Source organism: Saccostrea echinata, unplaced genomic scaffold, assembly GCF_033153115.1.
Source record: "Saccostrea echinata isolate AGI-Se365-2 ecotype Australia unplaced genomic scaffold, CSIRO_AGI_Sech_v1 ptg000002l, whole genome shotgun sequence".
Lineage (NCBI taxonomy): Eukaryota > Metazoa > Mollusca > Bivalvia > Ostreida > Ostreidae > Saccostrea > Saccostrea echinata.
Window position 1 is genome coordinate 19,525,160 of NW_026889751.1, and position 21,252 is coordinate 19,546,411.

At 33.4% G+C, this 21,252-nt stretch overlaps 1 protein-coding gene across 1 annotated transcript; it reads right to left on the reverse strand.

Annotated features, from left to right (window-relative positions):
- Positions 1-13,411: 13,411 nt before the first annotated feature.
- Positions 13,412-20,094, reverse strand: LOC133201113 (uncharacterized). Its single transcript, XM_061336905.1, has 2 exons — positions 19,906-20,094; positions 13,412-14,446 (listed from the first exon to the last, which is right to left on the reverse strand). The coding sequence occupies exons 1-2, from the start codon at positions 20,089-20,091 to the stop codon at positions 13,535-13,537; spliced, it is 1,098 nt and encodes a 365-aa protein (XP_061192889.1). The 5' UTR covers positions 20,092-20,094; the 3' UTR covers positions 13,412-13,534.
- Between the last annotated feature and the right edge of the window lie 1,158 nt (positions 20,095-21,252).

The window sequence follows — 21,252 nt, forward strand, 5'->3', positions numbered from 1 at the left end:
TGTATGCAAAATAATTTGTTGACTAAGAAAGTTTTAAGATTCCATATATTGTCGTAACAACTGCTGTCTTCCAGTGAGTTGGCAGATGATTTTTCTAGATATAATCTCTTTACTTTCATAAAATAAATAAGTACTAACAAATTAAACCAAGATCTACTGGAATAGGTCATTCATAACTATGAGAACTATATTTATAATTTTCAATGATTTTCTTTCTTCGATAGAACAAACTGAAATTTCCCTTTAGTGGCCTTAATTTGATACAAGTTTTGTGAGTTCTGCGTATGGATCAGAAGACTTTTTTTTTTATTTTTGGTCTCACACATAAGACAAAGCCATGTCTAGACAATTATGAATTGTCTAATTCAAGAAAGATGAACTGCTTATGATTTTAAATTTACTGTCAAGAGATTTTGTTACATCATTTACTACCGCTGATTGTCGAATTTCACAAATTCACAATCAATACTGATACAAAATTTCGTTTGAGTCATTTTAGTTTTCTCTTATTCTATGGAAACTGATATATACCGAAATATTGGAAGTTTTCTCGCAATTCAAATTTTTGCCAAAATACGTATATTATGTGCTGAATTTTTTTGTTCAGATTTTGTGTTGCCATGGTTAACAGTTAGTTTATTGCGGATTTTTTAATTTCCACATAAAGTCAGTCTGTAGCTCTCAATTACGTTTTCAACGCTCTAATAACAGGTGCTAGTCAAGGAATGCAAATTCCTAAACGACACTTTCGTCTCTCCCTGGAAAATTAATTATTTTCATTATCTCTAAGCAGCCTCCTGCAAGTCCAAGTTAGGTGAGGTTTGGTAGTTTTTCCCGAAAATACTTCATCTATCTGTCTGTTCTCTTATCTTTATACGACTCGGAACGTTAGCTTAAAATCAGGTCATAATTCATCTAACTACCTAGGGTTTTACATGTGTCTGTGGGGGATCTAAGAATGCTTTGTTCGGTTATTGCCCTGGATGCTGCAACTGACCAAAATTTTTACGACGCTTCTATGACCTTGGATGACGCAAAGGTCGCCTTTGACAGGAAGATTTACCCTGACATTGAACCAGTTTCACTTGGACTTACCGTGTGATTTAAAAGATTAGTTTTTATCATAATTTTTCATGCACATTCTATTAAAAATATGCACCTTTAATATAAGAGCATAAGTCTCATTTAAAATTACCGTACATTGCAGAAATGTGCGAAATACCACAAGTGTGCTGCAATCGGTAGACAACAGAAGTCATTAAGCAGCAATTTCTTTTTTACTCAAAAAGATATGCATTCACATGAAGCCAAAACTTTATTTTAAAAAAAAATATGGAGATTCACGTGCCCGACTCACGTTGATATTCTTAAGCCACCTTAAAGTTTTGAAAGTTTGTTACCCATTAAAACTATAAAATTCTAAACTGTTTAAACAGAAAAATCATATGTCCCATTTCTTCACCTCTTCCTGTGACGTCACTTCGGTCAGCAGTCTAGACACTCAAGAGTGCTCTGCGAAAATATCAACCTCCGTATCCTATAACTGAGGGAGGATATCAAAGATACCAGTGAACAAATAAAAACAAAAAAATCTAACGTGACATTTTTACCCTTTTGCCATTAATACACTCTATTCAGAAAAAAAATTCTTCGGGAACCAAAATATTCCCCATTGCATCAACTCCTTCGGAGGTGTGTATGTCCCCGCCTATTTCCGATAACAGGATTATAAAATCTCTCCACGAGTTGAAAAACCAGCAATCCTTATAAGCTCGTAACCATAGCAGGGTAAGATCTTTATACAGTAATTTATTTCCAATTCTCCAAGCACAAGTATTGCATTGCTGCTACAATTATTTTGTAACATATTTCTTGAAATTGTTATCCTTCATTTATATTTTTGTTAACTTTAATTTTTGGTGCATTGATGCTTCTTTTTTAAAGATGGAATTTAACATGGTTTTTAGAATAAAGTTAAGAGCAGAGGGGGTGAATGGGTAGAAAATATTTAAAAACAAAATAAAACAAAAAGTAAAGTTTTCTTTACTGTGTGAATTTGTTTTAAAATACAAAAACTCATTTGAAATAAAAAAATATTACGGAAATATCAAAGTTCGATATTATTTCCAGTGGAAAAAAAAAGCCATGCTCTGTATTGCAGGACTCTGGTCTTCTGTGCACTTAATACTCAAATGTAAGGCAGGCTTTCCATTCTCATTTTCACGTACACAGATTTTGCTTTGACATTAATAAATCAATATTATCTTGTTTATTAATTAAGAAGTCATATCTTTTCCAAAGTAGGCGGGGGTAATTGATAAATCTCGATAATTTCTTAAACACCTGAAGATGGGAATAGATTTGCCATTGATTTCCTATCAGCAGAAAGCATTGCGACATTACGGGTACTTCGTCACTCGTGCAAGACCCCGCAATATTTCATTTACTTAAGGATTAAATAGCAAGGACGCTTTGATTATCTGTTTATCAAATATAACCCTCCCGAATATGTTATCTCAGGAATTTTAAGGATGAAGGAGTACTTTATGACCGTCAAGAGAGTACTATTTTAAGAATATATAGTATACTTTAAGCTAAATATAGGAAATGATAGGGGGTTTAAAAGAATCATTTCAACAGTTGTATAAAAACTTCTTTTCATTAGCAATGAAAATGATCGTCGAATTGACTTAATACTACTGTCAGATATATTATCTCTTTTTGGGATGGGGGTGGGGGAGGGGGTAGAGTATTTGGATAGCAATCCAGGATATTCGATATATTCTAAGAAAAAATTTTTCTAATGTCACATGCATGTTTTTTTTTCTTTACAGATGAAATTATCAATGGTTCACTTCCTGACAGCCTTATTTTTGGCTCTGCTGTTGGTGTCAACGAGCGCCTACCCCTCATCTTTATTACAAACTGATGTCGCAAAGCGTGCTTCTTTTACATTGGACGCTATCCGATCTTCAAAGTGTTCACTGAACGATATTCAGAATACGATTTGTTACGTTTGTGGACGTACATACGATAGTATGGAAATTTATAGTCAGTGTTGTTCCGGAAATGACGTAAACTTGCAAGCATTCTGTGAAGGGGTATTCAATACAAGATAGTGACTGGCAATGCTTCCAAAACGTTCCCACCGATCTCAACTTATCTTCTGATTTTTTGTTGAAAATGAATCTCCTGAATTTTATTGACCGACTGCATTGAGTGAATTTAAGATTTATTTTGGGTGTGTTTGTGTCTCAGTTGAAGATGTTTGCATATACATGTATATTTTTTTTTATATTTTGTTAAATAATAAATATGCTTTTCAAATCATAACTTTCAATTCTCAAAACAGTGTTCAAGTACATTTTATTTCTGCATAGTGATAAACTGCATTCTGGAAATGCTAATATCCCACTCAAATTTAAGGGTCACTGACCCTCTGCTAAGAGAGATAACTCTTAATGGAATAAATGACTATTATGTCTTTATGAAATTGTTAAGCTTAAAGTCCATTTCTGTCAAATTTTGCCCTGTAAGATATGCTGAAATGGTGTGAATTTTAATCATAAATTGGATTTTTTAAAAATTTATTTATTTATTTTCTGAAAATCATTAGAATTAATGAATGAACAGAGGGATGATGAACCTTCAGAATGAAAAACAGGAAAAGGAGTGGCCACATGAAAATTAAACTAATACGATAATCAAAGTACTGAAAGCATAGAAACGTTGGTTAAGGAAGGGACGTGGCTGGATATATGAAAACAAAGATTAAATTTTATGTATGTGCATGCCTGAGTCAGCCTCAGTTAGTAATATGTGCTGAAGTTTGACAATAACCCTTTGTGGATTTCTTGTAGATACTTACAATGCGTTTGGGTATCCTTGATAGCGACGATGATAATTATTTTGTTTTAATAAGAGAGTTCTATAGTAAATGCTCCTTTTTAAAATATTTTAATCGCAACACACAATTTTACAATTTTATTTACGGAAATCAATTCTAACTTCGTGGTCAGAAATGTAGTTCAAGATTACTGTCGTCACAATAACAATACAAACAGGTAGATATGATATATAACACGGATCAATGACCAACATAGACATTGTTTTTATATTCAAGTTGTGTTGAAGATGAGTATCATTTTATTTTAGTTTCCCTTATTTTTACCTTTGATTTGAAAAAAAAAAGCTGCGAATGTTTAATACTGAAAATGTGAAAGAAATATACAAATATATAAACTTGGTAAATTTATCTTCTAGTTACGTTAGAAATGATGTGACAATTTGAAAATAAGCATTTATTCTACATGCATGTATATATCTACTCTTTTATGTCGTTTTCCTGTTATTCTTCTTGTACATTTTCCGTAAATTTATCATATAAGTGCACAGATGAGTTTTAAGCCCCAGAGCCCACAAAGAACTGAATCGGTTTGCAAAGTTAAAGACTAACTATAATCCCTCAATGTAAAAAAGTTCTTTTGAATGCTTATTTTATTCTGCTTATCAGATTTTTCTGATTGCAGTTTGCTTAAATACAATGTATATAATTTTGAAAATGAATTTAAGATATAGCAATATATCAAAACGTCAAAATATTAATGGGTCAACAATTTTATTTACTAATGGTTTGCAGAAGAGAACAATTTAAAGGACACAGGGTTCAAAATAAGGGCAGGCATATGTGAATTTAATCTTTAAAAATTCAACTTTACTTATTTAGTCACTGAAAAAGCAAATATTAACCCTATATGAAAGCAGCTTTAGGTCTTCTTGGTTTTTTAAAAATAGTTTTGCGCATTCTATACTTCACGGTTTTTGATTATTTTTTGACCTCTAAAAGCACACATTAAACTTGCGTCAAACGGTGAACACATAGAAGAAGTAAAAGCTTAAATACTTTTTTCAATCTAAAAAAATCTCAATATATGCTATCGTAAGGATATTGTGACATGTTTCGAATAAAATTGGATATTGCACCATTTCAATTCACGTGATCGTCATACCTAAAAATAACAAGATCACCCCAGCAGTATAAAATATTGTCTTGTTTTCGCTTAATCGACCTTGATTTTTCTGAAGTACCTTATGAGGGTGATTCATTACGCAGTTTCCGAGATTATCGTCAGGTACTGCCGAGTTCAAGGTGTCCTATCTTATTAACTCATACGAACTAAAAATAAAGATTCAACATTTTCCTGACCTCAGCAATAGTTAAAAATAAAATTTACAACAGTTAAAAAAAGTGTGCATGATAAAAGCTGATTTTTTTTTTAATTTAAATCCTTTTAAGATGTAAAAAGCGACGTTCTTTCTTTTTCTTTAATTTCCGATCGGTTGATTATTGCGTTATCACATGGTACCCTCGGGAAAGAAATTTAGTTTCTGCGGCTAACTGCAGTCTAACTTCTCTTGTAAATTTCATATCCTCATGAGATACCTTTTTGTGTTTTATTGATATATGAGACTTGTTTATCTGACATTTTTTTTTTATCGATTCTGAAAATATTTTAAGGCATAGAGCAAGTGTACATTAAGTACATGATTCTAGGTATATCTTCTATAACAAGTATTCTTTTTGCCCGAGTCTCTCATTTCGTCTGCGTTGAAATATTTTGCAAATATTTCATAACAGGTATACTTTGTTAGAAAATCAGGAAATGGTACGCAGTGTTACGTTGCTGATTCTGCGAAGGTTATTTTTCATATACTTTTTAACAGACATTATATTCTGTTACCTCCTAGACGAATATAACATTGCAGTATTGGTGATTATGTTTCATATGATTACATCAGGGTTGATCAAGAGTATTAAAGTGGAGCTGAGCATTCTATACACATGTATGATGTCTTTATGATGTGCGATGCTCGACTGCCTTCATCACATTTTCTGTGGCAGACCATAACAAACCTAAAAATCAAAAAATTAAAGATTTTGCTTAAGTCCAAATACAATGAAGATTTTATGTTTTTAAATCATATACAGCAGCTTGTCGTTACGTTATTTGCTTTACATCAACTGTGCCATTAAAAAAATATTACTTGCCACTAATACGCTTCCGTAATTAAGAGAGCGCAGAAATATTAATTTCAATTCTGCATTGCTCGACATGAAGTCAGATATATGTATTTCAGAAATATTTCGAATTCCTTTAAGTTGAAGAATGACGATAGCATATTTTTTCAGCAACAGTCTGTCCTTATATAATTTCGTCCACCATGTTGCAACTGAAAAATAGATTGCAGGCACACGATGTATGCTATCCAAGATGGCTTTAGGAACCGAGAAAGGGGTAGGAGAGACATAAGTTATTTCTCACGAAGAAATACTAGTATCAATGCCCTCTTGAACATGTTCAATATGTTGTGTATTTGAAACCTACTAATACGTACTGTATTGACCCTGTACCAATGATACATTAGTTTTTACCTCCATACCTCTACACTCACTGTATAGGGCAAAAAATATTACTTTAATCCCTGTTATTAATGGTCATGATTATGATCGAGGCATTTTAACTCTTTAAAATTAGCAGAGAACGAACTTTGACAGTGGATCCGTCATCCAGCCAGTTGCTGTTATTTTTAGTCACCGGTTTAATCGGAAGATACTATAGGTTTCCTCCTCGTCGGTCCCTCTGTCTGTCTTACAGTATGTCCCACTTGGTTTTCCGTATTTTTTTTTTGTTTCTTTTTTTCTAAAACGCTTTCAAATATTGAGTTGATTTTTGGTTCTACAGTATGCGAGTGTACCTCGATGAATTAGGCATACAAATCAACTTTGAGTTTCGTTCCGCTTCAACGAATTTTGACAGAATACGGCAATTTTTAATTTTTAAGGGGAACCAGATACACTTGCCGGTAGGGGATTAGTATGCCTATACAAAGCTCTTAGAATGCTTGTTTTATTTTGGCGAAAGAGGTAGGACAATATACAAATCATGGATCTAGACGTTTTACAAGGGTAGGGAAGCTAGCTCAGTGTCGAGGAAATACAAGATCCTTGTACATGTCTGTAAACAGTACTTCCCTCATTCATTCTAAGCTTTGTCTCGATGCTTAGCGTAGGCAATATGAACACTTCCTACAGATTTCTTTGGCCGCAAAGGTCATTTGCGAACACAACGTTCGTTTAAGACCGCGAAGACGACTTTCCTACACTCCACCACGAAGGGTCTTTGGCCACAGTGGTTGTTGCAAACACTAAGTTCGTTCTAGAAAATGAATGAATCAGATAGAAAACGTTTACATGTAGGAGTATATAACATTACAACAGGCGGATCCAGAGAAGTCAGAATAGGGCCATTCTAAAGGATTTACATTGTTTTTTTATTGAAACTTCCCAAAAATTACTTAGTCTGAACCACTAGGGCAAAAAAAAAAAAAAAAAAAAAAAAAAATGGCCGAATATCTTACATGTTCCCGACCCCCCCCCCCCTTTCACCCTTCTATGCACAAACATGTTCGTCCATTCCATTTGATGTGTCTGTGAAACACTAATGCCCCCTATGGCATCTCATAGTCAAGGTTACAGCTTTTCAAAAGTAGGTCAAACTCTAGGATCAAGGTCATGAGGTAGAAATTTTGGTAAATAAAGAAAGGCTTGTCACAACGAATACAAATGTGAAATATGAAAGCCCTAGCACCAACCGTTTATTGGTTGTAGTTATAATTTTTTAAAAAGTAGATCAAGCTCCAAGGTCAAAAAGATATGGTATCACCAGAATGGTCTTGTCACAGGGAATACACATTTTAAATATAAGAGCCCTAGAAAAAAACGTTCAAAAACCGGACAAACAAACAGACGGACAGACCAAAAATTATATGCCCTCAATCTCCGATTACAGGGGTATAAAAAATCTCGAGATTTAGCTTCACTCATCTCAGCTCAGACTTTTTACTGCAAATCAGCCTTATTTGGCGGAATTATAGTAAAAGACAAAAACAATATTAGGGATTACTTCCGACACAAATAGTCCACGACAGCTGGTTATAGATTTAAACAACATTTAAAGTTTATGTGCTTTGTTATTCTCGTCCAAACCGATAATTTTGCATATTCGTTTATATCCTGCAATGATTGAAGAATTGTCGAATTTAGTAGAAATCTTAAAATATATACAGTTGTTCAAAAACATTTGTGGTAAATTTTAAAATTAGTCACTCAAAAAATCGTAAGACTCGATGTCTCAACACCCTCTCTCGGCATAGCGGTATATGTGTCTGCTCACGAGTTTTAAAATTATATCAGGGTACTATTGGTGATTTGATAATTTGTTTGCCCTCTAAAGGCCCAGTATTTCAGCACAAGTATGTCCCTTTGACCCTAACGATGTAATATTGGATTTGAGAACAGAGAGCAAATACTCTCTAAAAGTTTTGCAAAATTATTAGAAATTGACGCATTTTTAGTTCCATGGAAATATTCAATCATCAGAATTTTGGAGAGACACACATCAATATTATGTACATGTAGTTTGAAATACAGTTGGAGAAAAAAAACTATTCTAAAATAAAATTTCTGTTTGTTTCTATGTATATAGTTAATTGCCAACTGATTACATTGTCCTTTTTTATTATTATTAATAATAATAATAAAAAAGGACAATGTAATCAGTTGGCAATTATTATTATTATTTTTTTTTATGCGGAAATAAGTTTGACCAGATAAAAAGAATAAGATTTTAATGCTCATGGCCGTAGGAACCGGGGAGGGGGGCACGCCCCCCCCCAAATAATTTTGCCGATGCATAGATTACTATAGTAAACGTAGATACTATATGCTTGTGCCCCCTCAATAAAAACGTCTGATGACCCTTTTTTTTTTTTTTTTTTTGCTTGTCAGGAAATTTTTTGGTAGTGCCCCCTCAACTGTCAATTGAAATGTATATCTGTGCCCCCCCCCCCCCCGTATTTGCTTCCTACGGGCCTGATGCTTTAATTTTTCCTACACCGTACGTTTTAATGGAACTGGTCATCATTTTGAAGAAAGGACACTTGTAACAGTATATCGCCCCCTTCCCCTTGTATATAAGTACAACCATGATATTTTAGGGGGGAATTGGCTCTGGGGGAAATCGCACTCTATAACTATTAGACGGAATAGGATTTCCCCCTGGAAAATTGAATCTGGTATTGGATTTCCGTAGATGAAATCCTACTCAAGAGTCATTTTTCCGTCGGGAAAGTCTACTCTAGAGTCTATTTTCCGGGGGGAAATCCTACTCTATGGCCAGTTCTCCCGGGGGGGGGGGGAAGATTTTACAGGGGAAAGCCTACTCTACCATACCGGAACATTAAAACTACTTAATTAACAAAGATATTACGGTCAAATACGCGCACTTTACATAGCAATCATTAAAAACATAAGATGAGGTTTATCAACAATTTTCAAACACCCCACCCTCCATTATAAATAAACTCAATTTTAACTAAATATTATTCTACAGTATGCAAAGTCATGCACTTTACACATTCGTTGTTTATCTCTTTTACACAGACAGCCTGGTATGCATCACATGGAATTCACATGTTCTTTCACTACACGAATGCTAACGTAAAATTAAAATTTCACGTGAAAATCACCTGGGTTCACATGACTATGTATATTGTATACATAACTTTATCATTACCATGAGGAGTTTAACCTCTGCAAAACTGATTTGATATATGCCATAGTTATGAAGGGAATTTTACTTTACTTCAACAGCTTGATATATAGTTATATACATTCATGCAAATGCAGATTTTCCAACGCAGTCTGTTATCATAAAATGCATTTAAAACATGAAAATCAGTCTTTCTCTTTTCCAATTCATTAATTTCTCCCCTTCATTCATACAATTGTACTTGTCTTCCTTCTTTAAAAAAGCTGAACACGACTCGTAAATAGGCATACGCCATATTCGATTATACTATCCACGATATCAGCACCGAGATATACTCTTCGCATTCGGGTATCGGCATGGAATGGCGACGTGTTCATACTGGTTATCTTGCATTGCCTTTGTTTATTCGTTTTATTGCAGTTATGTGTATTTGTGTTTGTTTGTATACTGCACTAGCTGACCCGTGCAACTGTTGTAAGTTTCTTTGGTATCTTACTCTCCTGGCGTAGAAGTACACAGATTTTACCCTTTGTCGCTACCGAGTGCTGTATAGCCTACGTCCGTCTGCACCGGTGACAACTGATTACATTGAACAGTGACTAAGTGAACGGCTTATATAGAGGCTCTCAGATATAGCGAGTGAATAATCGAATATGGCGCACAAACTCCTGGCTGTAGCCAATAAAAAAAATCCAATACCTAGTCCAGAACCAAAACTCACAAAAACTTTGGATGGGTGGACTTAAGAGTCCTGAAAAAAGTCGTAAATTGAAGTTTTGTAAAATGTTTCTTTCCATAATATAAATCACCGATATATTAACTGTGTATTCTTGCTACAGATATGAATTTAAAACGCCCTTTTCGAGGAAAATCAAATAAATATTGAAGGCATGGGGCACGAAGATTTCTTGAATATCAATAGATAATCAGGATCACACATTTTTCATCGTCTTTATACATAATCTGCGCACGTTTGTACTGTAATTGTATATTGAACAATATAATTAAAAACTAAAAATAGATGAGCCGACAAACGTGAGCTCATACTTCATTTTACAAAAAACGTTCAAAACCATTGCATTCCATGATTGCGTTAACCTTGATTTGACTTCGATTGACATGTTGAATATTACAATTCATCACGTGATGTCCAGCTGCGAGTGTACTTGTGAAAACAGATCTAAATCACGTCTAAGAGTGTGTTTGGTTGGTCTGCCATTTGCAGAATTTATCAAATTAAATGTTATATTTTTGCGTGTCCTCACAATATTTTCCAGAGAAATCTTTTAATTTCATATTGACATCATACCATGCACATGCATATTCGAATTTCCAGAGAGAGAGAGAGAGAGAGAGAGAGAGAGAGAGAGATGTCGACACTGACGCAAATCGATAGCCCCGCCTCCAATTAATATTGATTATGTTACCTAAAAACCACTCCGGGTACAGGTCAAATTCCGGACGGCGACACTACTGAATTGTTGCTTCGATTTTGATTCACGGTACTAAGGCATTGCTTTTGTACAAAAGTTCTACCTTATATAATCATGCATATGTAGTTCTTGCAATTGCTTGTAAAATATTTTGGATTCACTTCATTTACAGCTTGGTAGAGGAATCGCAAAAGACCCAAAATAGGGCGTTAATTCCTAAATTAAATTAAAATTAAGTCCTAGAACTTGGTAAACGCACAGATTTTGCCATGTTTGTTTTTAAATTTTCATCTATTATTACTTAAGTATAATACCGGTAATGTAGACAAAAACTACACAACCAATTTATATATCAGGAAATGGATCTCAAACATTTGTATTTGGTAGACAAACAGGCCTCAATATTCCGCTTGATTTTGTCATTGCAGTTATATACAACTCTAGAAGTTTTCAAGAAATTCCATTTTAAAGAAGTCAAAAACTGCAAGAATCACATTACAGTCGTAAGCTTGTTAGACTTTGCCTCTGAGCTATCAGCAAAAAAAAAAAAAAAAAAAAAAAAAAAAAAAAAAAAAAAAAAACTGCATATATATCGCCCTTATGTTCTATTTATAACAGTGATCTTGTTTTTGATTGGATGAAAACAAAAAGTGGAACTTTTGTAGAGGATATGCCTCACATTATATGAAAGTTTCCGAAAAAATACCAGGTAGTTTTAGAGGACAACCTTTGAAAATCAGAATTTGACATTGGACCCTTAAAGTTTTCATAAAAATTTGCCCAGTTGTTTCAGAGGATATTTTTCAAAAAGTACCGATTAACGAGGCCGATGGAAGCCTCAACTTCTCAGGCCTTTCTGCAAAGCTCGAAAAAAACCCACCTCGAATGGATGTTAAAATTTTATACAAAATGAAGTCGCTCCCTATTTATAAAAGTATTGGATAGACAGAGTTGATTGTCCCTTTTGTAGTATATTTTAGGTAATATCTTTACAATATATGTGGGGTTCAGTTCAATACTCTGCACATAAGAGTCCACTACATTTATTTCGATGTTCATGAAGGGGGAGGGGGGGGGTGTCATAGACAACTCTACGTAACACATTCTAGGTTGTTTTGCCCTTGCCAGAAAGGCCCGAGATGTTGCAATTGGCTAATGTCGCTTTATCCTTCTGTTCTAGGTGAGCTAAAAAGAGGTATAGTGCCCTTTCCAAGTATTTTGCCTACTACCATGTTTATAAATGGAAAATACCTTTCTTAGTGCATTAGATTGTATAATGTAGGGTGTTTATGTGTGTACGATAATTATAATATTTTTTTTTTTATTTATGTAGCTTAAATTTTTGGGAAACCAATTTTAAGAAATGAATATGGGGACCTACATACAGTGTATATTTATATATATTTTAAAATCTTACGCATAAATTGACGAGAAAAAAGTTTTAAACTATCCATTCTTTAACTATTACTTCACAACTAGCCTCTGCTACGCATTATCACGTTACTTTGCATAATTTCAATTACTTGCATTAATCTTTTACAGAATTTTGTATCCTGATGTATATTTCCTTTAATATTAAGATCCCCCCCGTAAGGTCAAGATCACTATATGTTTCACGAACTAGTCTTTAACTAGGCATGTTGTCAACACTTCCACTTCCTCTATCTGTCCAGGCCCCCTAGCAACGGTTTCAAAAGCTGGAGGGGGGGGCAACTTCCAGAAATAATTTGAGAATTAGCTGTCCCAATTCTGGAATTTGCCAGTGCTCGATCTTAGAGCAACAAAAAGTGGGGGGGGGGGGGGCAACCAGCGAAAGAGACTTGAACCACAGAATTCAAACGCAAACATATATTACACTACATATAACCTCATGGAAATAGGATAATTGATATATTACATGTATTTTCATATTATATATATATATATATATATATATATATATATATATATATATATATATATATATATATATATATATATATATATATATATACGTGTATATGGTATTTAAAGAACATAACCAAATTTCCCATTCTCGGTTTTCTGTTTTAAGTTGGCTCAAATACATAAATCTATTTTTTTTAAATACACAATAAATCCCATGAAAAATATGCAAATCTTATTATCTTGTTTGAGATGGTATTCAAAGACCATAACCCATAACGGTTTAAGTTGGTTCAAATACACAAATCTATTTTTTCCCAATAAATAATAATTCTCTATATATCCCACACAAAATCGGTAAACTGTATTTATTTTCACTATTTTTACCAGGTAATTGCGTACTTCGTATTTTTTATAGCTAGATTTACTAAATTGTATAAAACATTGAAAAGTTATGCGCCATATCGTAAGCCATGTCGTATACTAAGTGTGCTATACCTCTTTAATAATAAATACATGTACGTGTATATGAATATTTTGCGTAAGTCTTTGACCTTTGACCCAAGCTTCAACAAGAAAGTGCTTTAAGCTTTAAAAATAAATATATTACATGAATATGGAGGATTTAGAACTTTTGTCCTTGTATCCCTTCACAAAGATGGGAGCTTGAAACCACACAAACGCTGACAGTATGTCCTCTGTAATGTTTGTATGTAAAGTTTGAGCTGCAAACTCTGTGGGTATATCCTTTACAATGACATCGGTATTTATACTTTTATTGCATACCATATCAATAGAAGAGTTCGATTGGTTTTTCTCTAAGACTACAGTGACGTCATTAGAGGTTAAATCAGACGAGCCTGAGGCGGTTACAGAAGTTGCGCTTGCTGACTGCGAAAAGTCAAACGGTTCAAGTAGGCTTTTGGTAGAATCCTGTAAAGATTCCTCGTCCCCAGACAACGAGAGTCGTGTCGCGAAATTCACCATCGAGATGTCATTAGCTGAAGATTCCAGCGGTTCGATTCCCGATATTTCTGCCGTCTCATTGCCACAATCAATGCTGTGATTGACTGGATGCGGATATTCGCAACTCAAGTTAAACACGTGTCGTCTACCTCGAACCGGAACTTTGAAATGGGGTTTAGGAAGAAACCACGTGATTCCGCTATTTTTAGGCGCATTTACCATCACAGTCATATTTGTTGGAGAGATGGACTTGACACCTCCCAATACGTCCTGCGTTATAATTTGTTGGAAGAGAGATTTAATTGAATTCCTCACACTAAGGCTATCATATTCTGGATGCAGAACAGGCAGAGTCAGTAAATATGACTCTTTAGGACTAACCGGAGTGGTCCCGAACAGTATCAAAACGCTTCTGATTTCTGAACAAATTTCGAACGCCTGTGAGATCATGTCAAATATTTGGTCGAGATTACAAACAGCCTTAATGGCGTTTTTAAGTTCCCTTCTGTTAGTGCGTTTGTCCATTCGTGCCTTAACTTCAGTTTGTTGTTGCTGTAAAGAAAGAAGAAACCCATTATATCATTTTAAACCTTGATGCAGCATTGTTTCAATCCCCATTTCTATAAGATTACATTACAAGACAAACAAAAGTAATGAATATTCATAATTGATAACAATTCTTGTTTGAACAATTCTTATCTATTGAAGTGTATTCTTCTTCTATCACTTAGAATCGTGACAAGCCCCCGGAACACAAGATACATTGACGTGTAATAGGATGATCGCCAAGTCGCGGGGATTTCCCAAACACGACTACTATTAATTCCATTGTTTTTAATTGTCTGATGTATAATACACTTAATACTAGACAAATTGTCCTCATTTTTTACCTCACTGCTGCGTACGTCTTTGCCCACAGAAAACATAACCATACAAAGACACTTCAAATCTAGGCCAAAGTTTTTTCCGTTCTTTTTTTTTTTTATGGGAAAAGGGGAGGGAATTTGAACGTGGAAAGATTTTGCCTACATGAAAAGAAACGTATTTTTAATACCAATCAATCACAGGGACCGGTAACATAGTACTTTGTTTTGAACATATTTCATTGACTAAATCAAAAGGATTGGAAACAAGTTCTTACAACTTACTAGTTCCTCTCCTTAAATATATTACTACATGTCATGCAATTGAAATAGTACACAGAAATATAAATTTAAAAAGTGATACAAGTGAAATATCTGTTCAATAACATAGCAAATTTAAAATCTACAGGTTTCATCAATAAATTTATGCACAGCAGCAAAAATATTTGTATTGGTTTGTAAAGGCAAATTTACATCACCCCATAATAACAAATTTGTGTCAATAGTGACCAATTCGTCAAGAAAAAATAGGCGGTTAAAAAGATTATTCCTAGCGTTTGGGTAATTTCTACAGGCAAAAAAGAAATGATAAACATCTTCATACTTTCCACATGAACATAAAGGACTATTAATAATATTTCGTTTGTGTAGATCATAGTTAAGTATACAATTATGTCTAAGTTTAGTATGGATTATATTTGTATAACGTTTGCCAAATGAAAAATAGATTGGGGGATTTTTTAGTTCTGTAGTTAAGTTTTTACGAAATGCATTGAGTGAGATGGCTTCTCTTGTTTCTATCTTTAATAAATTCCACTGTTTCACAGCATCGGGTATAAAAGACCTTTTGTATAATTCTAATCTGCATCTTGGAGCAGTGAATTGTTATTTATTACGGGTATTATATTTTGATATTTTTTCACGCTTGTGTGGAACAATATCATTCAAGTATTCAGGTACACAACCATTATGAATTTTGTACATAGTCGTCATTTTTGCGACATAGCGCCTAAATTTCAACGTTTCCCAGCCAGTTTCAGAGTAAAGTATTTCTCTTGACACAAAAATTGGAAGTCCTGTAACAATCCTAGCTGCAGATAGTTGAACTCTTTCAAGCTTTTCGGCATCAAGGTTAGAGCAGCCATCCCAAACAATAGAAGCGTATTCGAGCGAGGGTCTGATAAATGTGACATATAATTTTGAAAGGTGTGTCCTACCAATTTTAAACTTAAGTTTTTTTTAAAAGCCCAAGTTTTTTATAAGCATTGTTTACAGTGCTATCAATGTATTCTGACCAGCTAAGGTTTTGTGACAACAATAGACCTAAGTGACGATGAACTGGGACACACTCCAGTCTGTCGCCTTTAAAAAAATAATTTAGGCATAACAGAAATATTTTTCTTGTTGAAAAAAATAACTTTTGTTTTGGAAGGGTTGAATTTTAGAAGCCACTGATTTGACCAAAGTTCCAGAATATGTAAATCGTGATTTAAATTATATTCAATATCAAGTATATTGTATGAAGATTTTTGAAGCGAATTATCATCAGCAAAAAGTCTACACATTGATAACATATTTACAGCAACATCATTTACATATATCAAAAATAAAAGTGGACCTAAAACATAGTACTTTGCTTGATTTTAACTGATCACTATACTTTCAAAAAGAGGTTGGACGAAATAATGGCAAAAATAGAAACGTTCTCGTGAAGTGTTCTCCTGATTTACTTCATTTTAGCAAATAAAATATACAGAACTATTTTGCTAAAATAAAGTAAATCAGAAAGGAGAGAAAACTGATTTATTAATTTTTGCGAATTTTGCCTCCTTTAGCGGACGACTTAAACCTAATTTAAACACTTAATAAACAATTGATGTTACATTTTTATTAAAGAACAAAGTATGATTCCAGTTGATTCTGTAGTTGAAAGATTTGAAAAGGGTTCTCTGTCTAGTGAGAGATTTATGTTTAAAAAAAAACACTCCTATTTTAATAAAATTCTAACTACATAATTAGAAAAATAATTAAATAATGAAAGATGCATTAAAAAGAAATGATTGTATTTGGCATTTCTTGCAAGGAGTGGCGGTATAAACATGATATTTACCTCACATTTTATCAATAACATTAAAAATCAAATTGAACTCAATCTTGCAAAAACAATCAAGTAACGAATTCAGAGGAACACACAATCATTAACCACCCCCATGTTTTTCTTGCTTTGATCTGCTGACGTGTGTAAAATCTTGAATTTCAATTAATATTGAGACTTGATATCAGCCTTACTAACCCTGATAATATTGTGGATTTCTTCTTCAAGATATCTACATATTAATATTTTGGCATAAAGAATTATTCCCAAGTTAAACCAAAAGCCCATGCTTCAAGTAACAAAAGGCCCATTGGCCACATTGCTCACCTGAGTCACTATGACCCTGTTATTCTTTTATCGAATCATTTTATAGTATCATACATATTTCTATAAAAAAAAATTGATCACCCTATCTGAGGGTGCTTTCATACATGTATAAATATGACTAACCATGGCTTTGCTGTTCATGAGCATAGGTGCTTGAGAACAGGACCTCCCTCCCACCACCAAATACAGACCTCCGGGCCCTTTCGACTTTTTTTCATAAACTATCTTTTAGTAATATATTATAATTTCTTCAGGAAATTTTATTGTTGGGTTCTAATGACAAATCCAAATTATGAGGAGTGTTGAACTCATAACATCAAATTCGGGCCCCAGGATCATGAAACGTCTTATGCTTAAGTCAAAATTTTTATGTTGTATTAAAATTTTGTAGAAGTCAAGCAGACCAAAATTAAAATATTTTTCAATATTGCTTCACAAAAGTGTTGTTATCTGCAAGTTTATAGATTAATTCAATAATTAATAACCATTTCACAGCCGATTGAAAATTTGACTTAAGTCCAAGTCCATTTCATGATCCTGGGGCCAGGTGTACTAAATCTCTGGTAAACTTTCCAATGATTTTTTTCTACTATTATAGTATTAAGTCCCTTACAAATCACCCAGGCTACCTTATATTGTTGGGTCCTTAAACATTTGGCTGCAGGAAAAGGGACACTGCCACTCATCCTTAGTTTATCTATCCCTGACCAGACCTTCCTGTGAAAACTATAGCTGTTTGACTAGCTTAAAGGACTTATTCGATCGATTTTTTTAACAAAAATCATAATTTTATGAAAAGTATTATCTACAACTTTGTCTTTTAAAATACTGAATACAATAAATGTTGTTGTAACCATATTTTAAGCAATAGTGAGAGTTGAAATTCAAACACGGCAATATGCATATTTTGGCGAAATACTGCTCTGATGTCATAGGCAACAATACAGTGAAAGAGAGATGAAAATTTGCACACTGTAAACATGGTAAATGCGATTTGATGTCCTTGTTCAATAAAATTACTATAAAATGTAGATAGTATATTAATAATGTCCATGTTCTTGCTAGATGATTAATATAGATCTAGTCATTTCATTCAAAATTGCAAATTACCAAACATGTCATATGAACACATTTTGTAACTTTGGGTGAAAGCAAATTTATTTTTATTTTTTAGCATGTTAAATTGACCATTGGCCTTAATGCTTCTAATTAATTTTTCACTAGACAGTGACTTAGAAAATACAATTCCATGATTTCAGTAAAAAAGTATAAGATGCACATTATGCACTTTCCTGTCCGAATTTGCCTTGGCTGAACACAGGGGCTTGTCATGAAATAACTTTCCTCTTTAAATACTTTAGTCCCGGGCACTGGACAGGTTGGGAACAATTGCACAATTTGGATATAATATATCCCAAATGGGATATAAATTTACAGTGCAAAAAATGAAGATTTTTCATTTAGCTATATTATAAATCTGCATCAAAATAGTATTAGTTATAATGCAGTAACTTCTGGTTAACAAGTTTTTTAATTACCTAACCTACTATATGAATTGTAATTATTATAGGCATTTTGAACTGTTTCCTGATTCATTTTAATGTTTTAACTTTTTGCATATCATGAAACAGTCAAACTGTGTGTGTGAGTGAATTGTTGCATGGCTGAACTGCATATGATCCATTATGATGTCATAATTAATTTCCCGTACCTTTCAGCTATAATATTGACTTATGTAGAAAATGAAGCATTTTCATAGCATTCAAGTTGAAATTATTTGAAAGTAATCCCAATATCCATGATGTCCATATAAATATTCAATTTAATATCATTTCATTGAAGAGGACGAATACCTTTTTGAGGGTTATTTGGGAAAAATGAAGGCCCCAGTCACTCACTATAGATCTTTGCATTAAATGTCTGCCTCAATCAGCATGTCACATTCAAACCTTCAAGTCATCATGATGTTGTTTACTTTAATAACAGTACATGTATATACATCAATTTATTAGTGCATGATAATATTATCTCATTAATTTTTCTGATTTTACATTAGTTGATGTGAGAATTGGATTAATATTCATCTTGTTTAGTTAAATTGGTTTCAAGAAATGCTACTAGCTGTTGTATTTTAAAAAATAATTGATATCTGACAATCATTGTGTCTATACTATTTAGCTTATTTCATGACAACTCAGGAAACAGTCAAACTGTTGTCCCTCAGCAATGGGGAAGACCTGGGAAACTGTTGCCCTTGGCCTTCTGCCTCTGATTTTATTATTTTAACAGTTTCCCTCGTAGTCATGAAATATGTGTTTACTGTAGTGTATCCCCACTCAGTGGGGCCGACTGTTTAGGAGATTGATCCCTTGGAAAATCCTGAACTTCTTGGGGATCGATCTCATAAACTGTAGGATTATAGAAAAAAGTGCTTGCCAAAATTATTGCACTCAATTTACATAAATGCAAATTTACAATACCTATCACCAAAAAATTTTTTTCACTGTAAATTTATATCAAATTGGGATATTATATCCCAAAAGGAGCTATAATATCCCATTTGCCACGATTTGGTCGATTGGTCCCAACTTGCTGAAAGCTGCACCATATTCACATTAACTTCCAGTGCCCGTGATTATTCTCACCCTACTGACTATGTTTAGAACAAGTCACTTTGGGCCGAAGTGTCATCAGTCGGTGGACTAAATCGTCTTTAAATTCCTTACCACCTTCGTGTCCGTGTTGATATTCTTTTTCAGTTGATCTAAGGCCATAGGGAGCTGTTGTCTCTGGTACATTAAATACTTGATTATTTCAACAACCAGTTTTGCTCTTACTGTTAAACCCAGTCCATCATCAAACACAAAATCGTGTGTGATCAAATTATTTTTGAATCTCCCTCTGTTTGCCATGATTTTGAAAACAAAAGTGGCGTTCCAAACCCGAGCTTTGAAAAAACCGACCCCGATGTAAATTACTTTAGAAGTACTCTTGTCAATCCATTGTTTAAGTTCAAACTAATGCAACAGAAATTGTTTGGTAAAAAAAAACTGTCTTCGGCAAATATACGCGGTAAAAGATCTAACAGATAGCATTATTTTAAATTACATTACCATAGAACATGTAGAAAAAGAGGTACAATTCTGCCAAATTACTGTGACTTATAGGCCTAGAGTTCTTTTCTATCGAAGTGAATCACATGGTTAAGCCATGTTCTAGGTTCTGAATTTAAAGGGTGTTCTAAATTTTGTATTTACTCCCACCCGTAAATTCAAAAAATTAGAACATGACAGGTGTGCGTGTACATTCTCCTTCAGAATCATAGAGGCTTGTCTTCCGTATTGGTAAGGACATATACGCAACGTACCTTACCTACTGATAATTTTTCAAGATCTTCTTAATTTAAGATTATAGTGCCATTAGATGTTCGTAGACAAAAAAACAGCATGCATTACCAGGGGTTTTGAAAAGATATCAATTGATGAAAATTCTTGTATAATTCAAAGAAAAATATACAAAAATTACTAAACATACATTCTAGATGTTTTGTTTATCCAAACTTGTTTTAGAAGAAGTGTACAACAGCATATATAGACAATAAAATGTAGCAAAAAGTTCCTTTAAGTATTGGAACTCTTCAACTACAGGGAAAAAGACAATAAAGTTCAAACTACGTTGCGTATGTCCTTAAAGCTATATATGGCATATCTGAGCTAAAAAATAAAAATACGAGCTAGATTGTGTGTAGATAAACATGATATATGGGGGTTTTTTTTACGTTAAAATTAAATTCTTCACCGATTTTGAACTTGAATAACTTCATGTTTCCATAGTTAAATTGACTTAAACGGTAAATAAATCGGAACAACCTATTTTTTTTTATATGTCTAATATCTTTGAAAGGTGATTGATTTAAATTGTGTAATTTACAGGAAAGTTCTATCTTTATATAAAATAACAAATCAAATAAAAAGATCTTTTTTTATTTTAGTTAGTCTGAACTTATAAAAATACGGCATATATGACTTGTGTCAGAATCTTTATTTTAACAACTTTTAAGTGTATTTAACGTA

Coding starts and splice junctions, on each gene's coding strand:
- LOC133201113 (XM_061336905.1), bottom strand. CDS start 20,091: ATGGCAAACAGAGGGAGATTCAAAAATAATTTGATCACACACGATTTT. Junction 14,447..19,905: donor TCAACACGGACACGAAGGTG/GTAAGGAATTTA, acceptor CTTTCTTTACAG/CAACAACAAACTGAAGTTAA.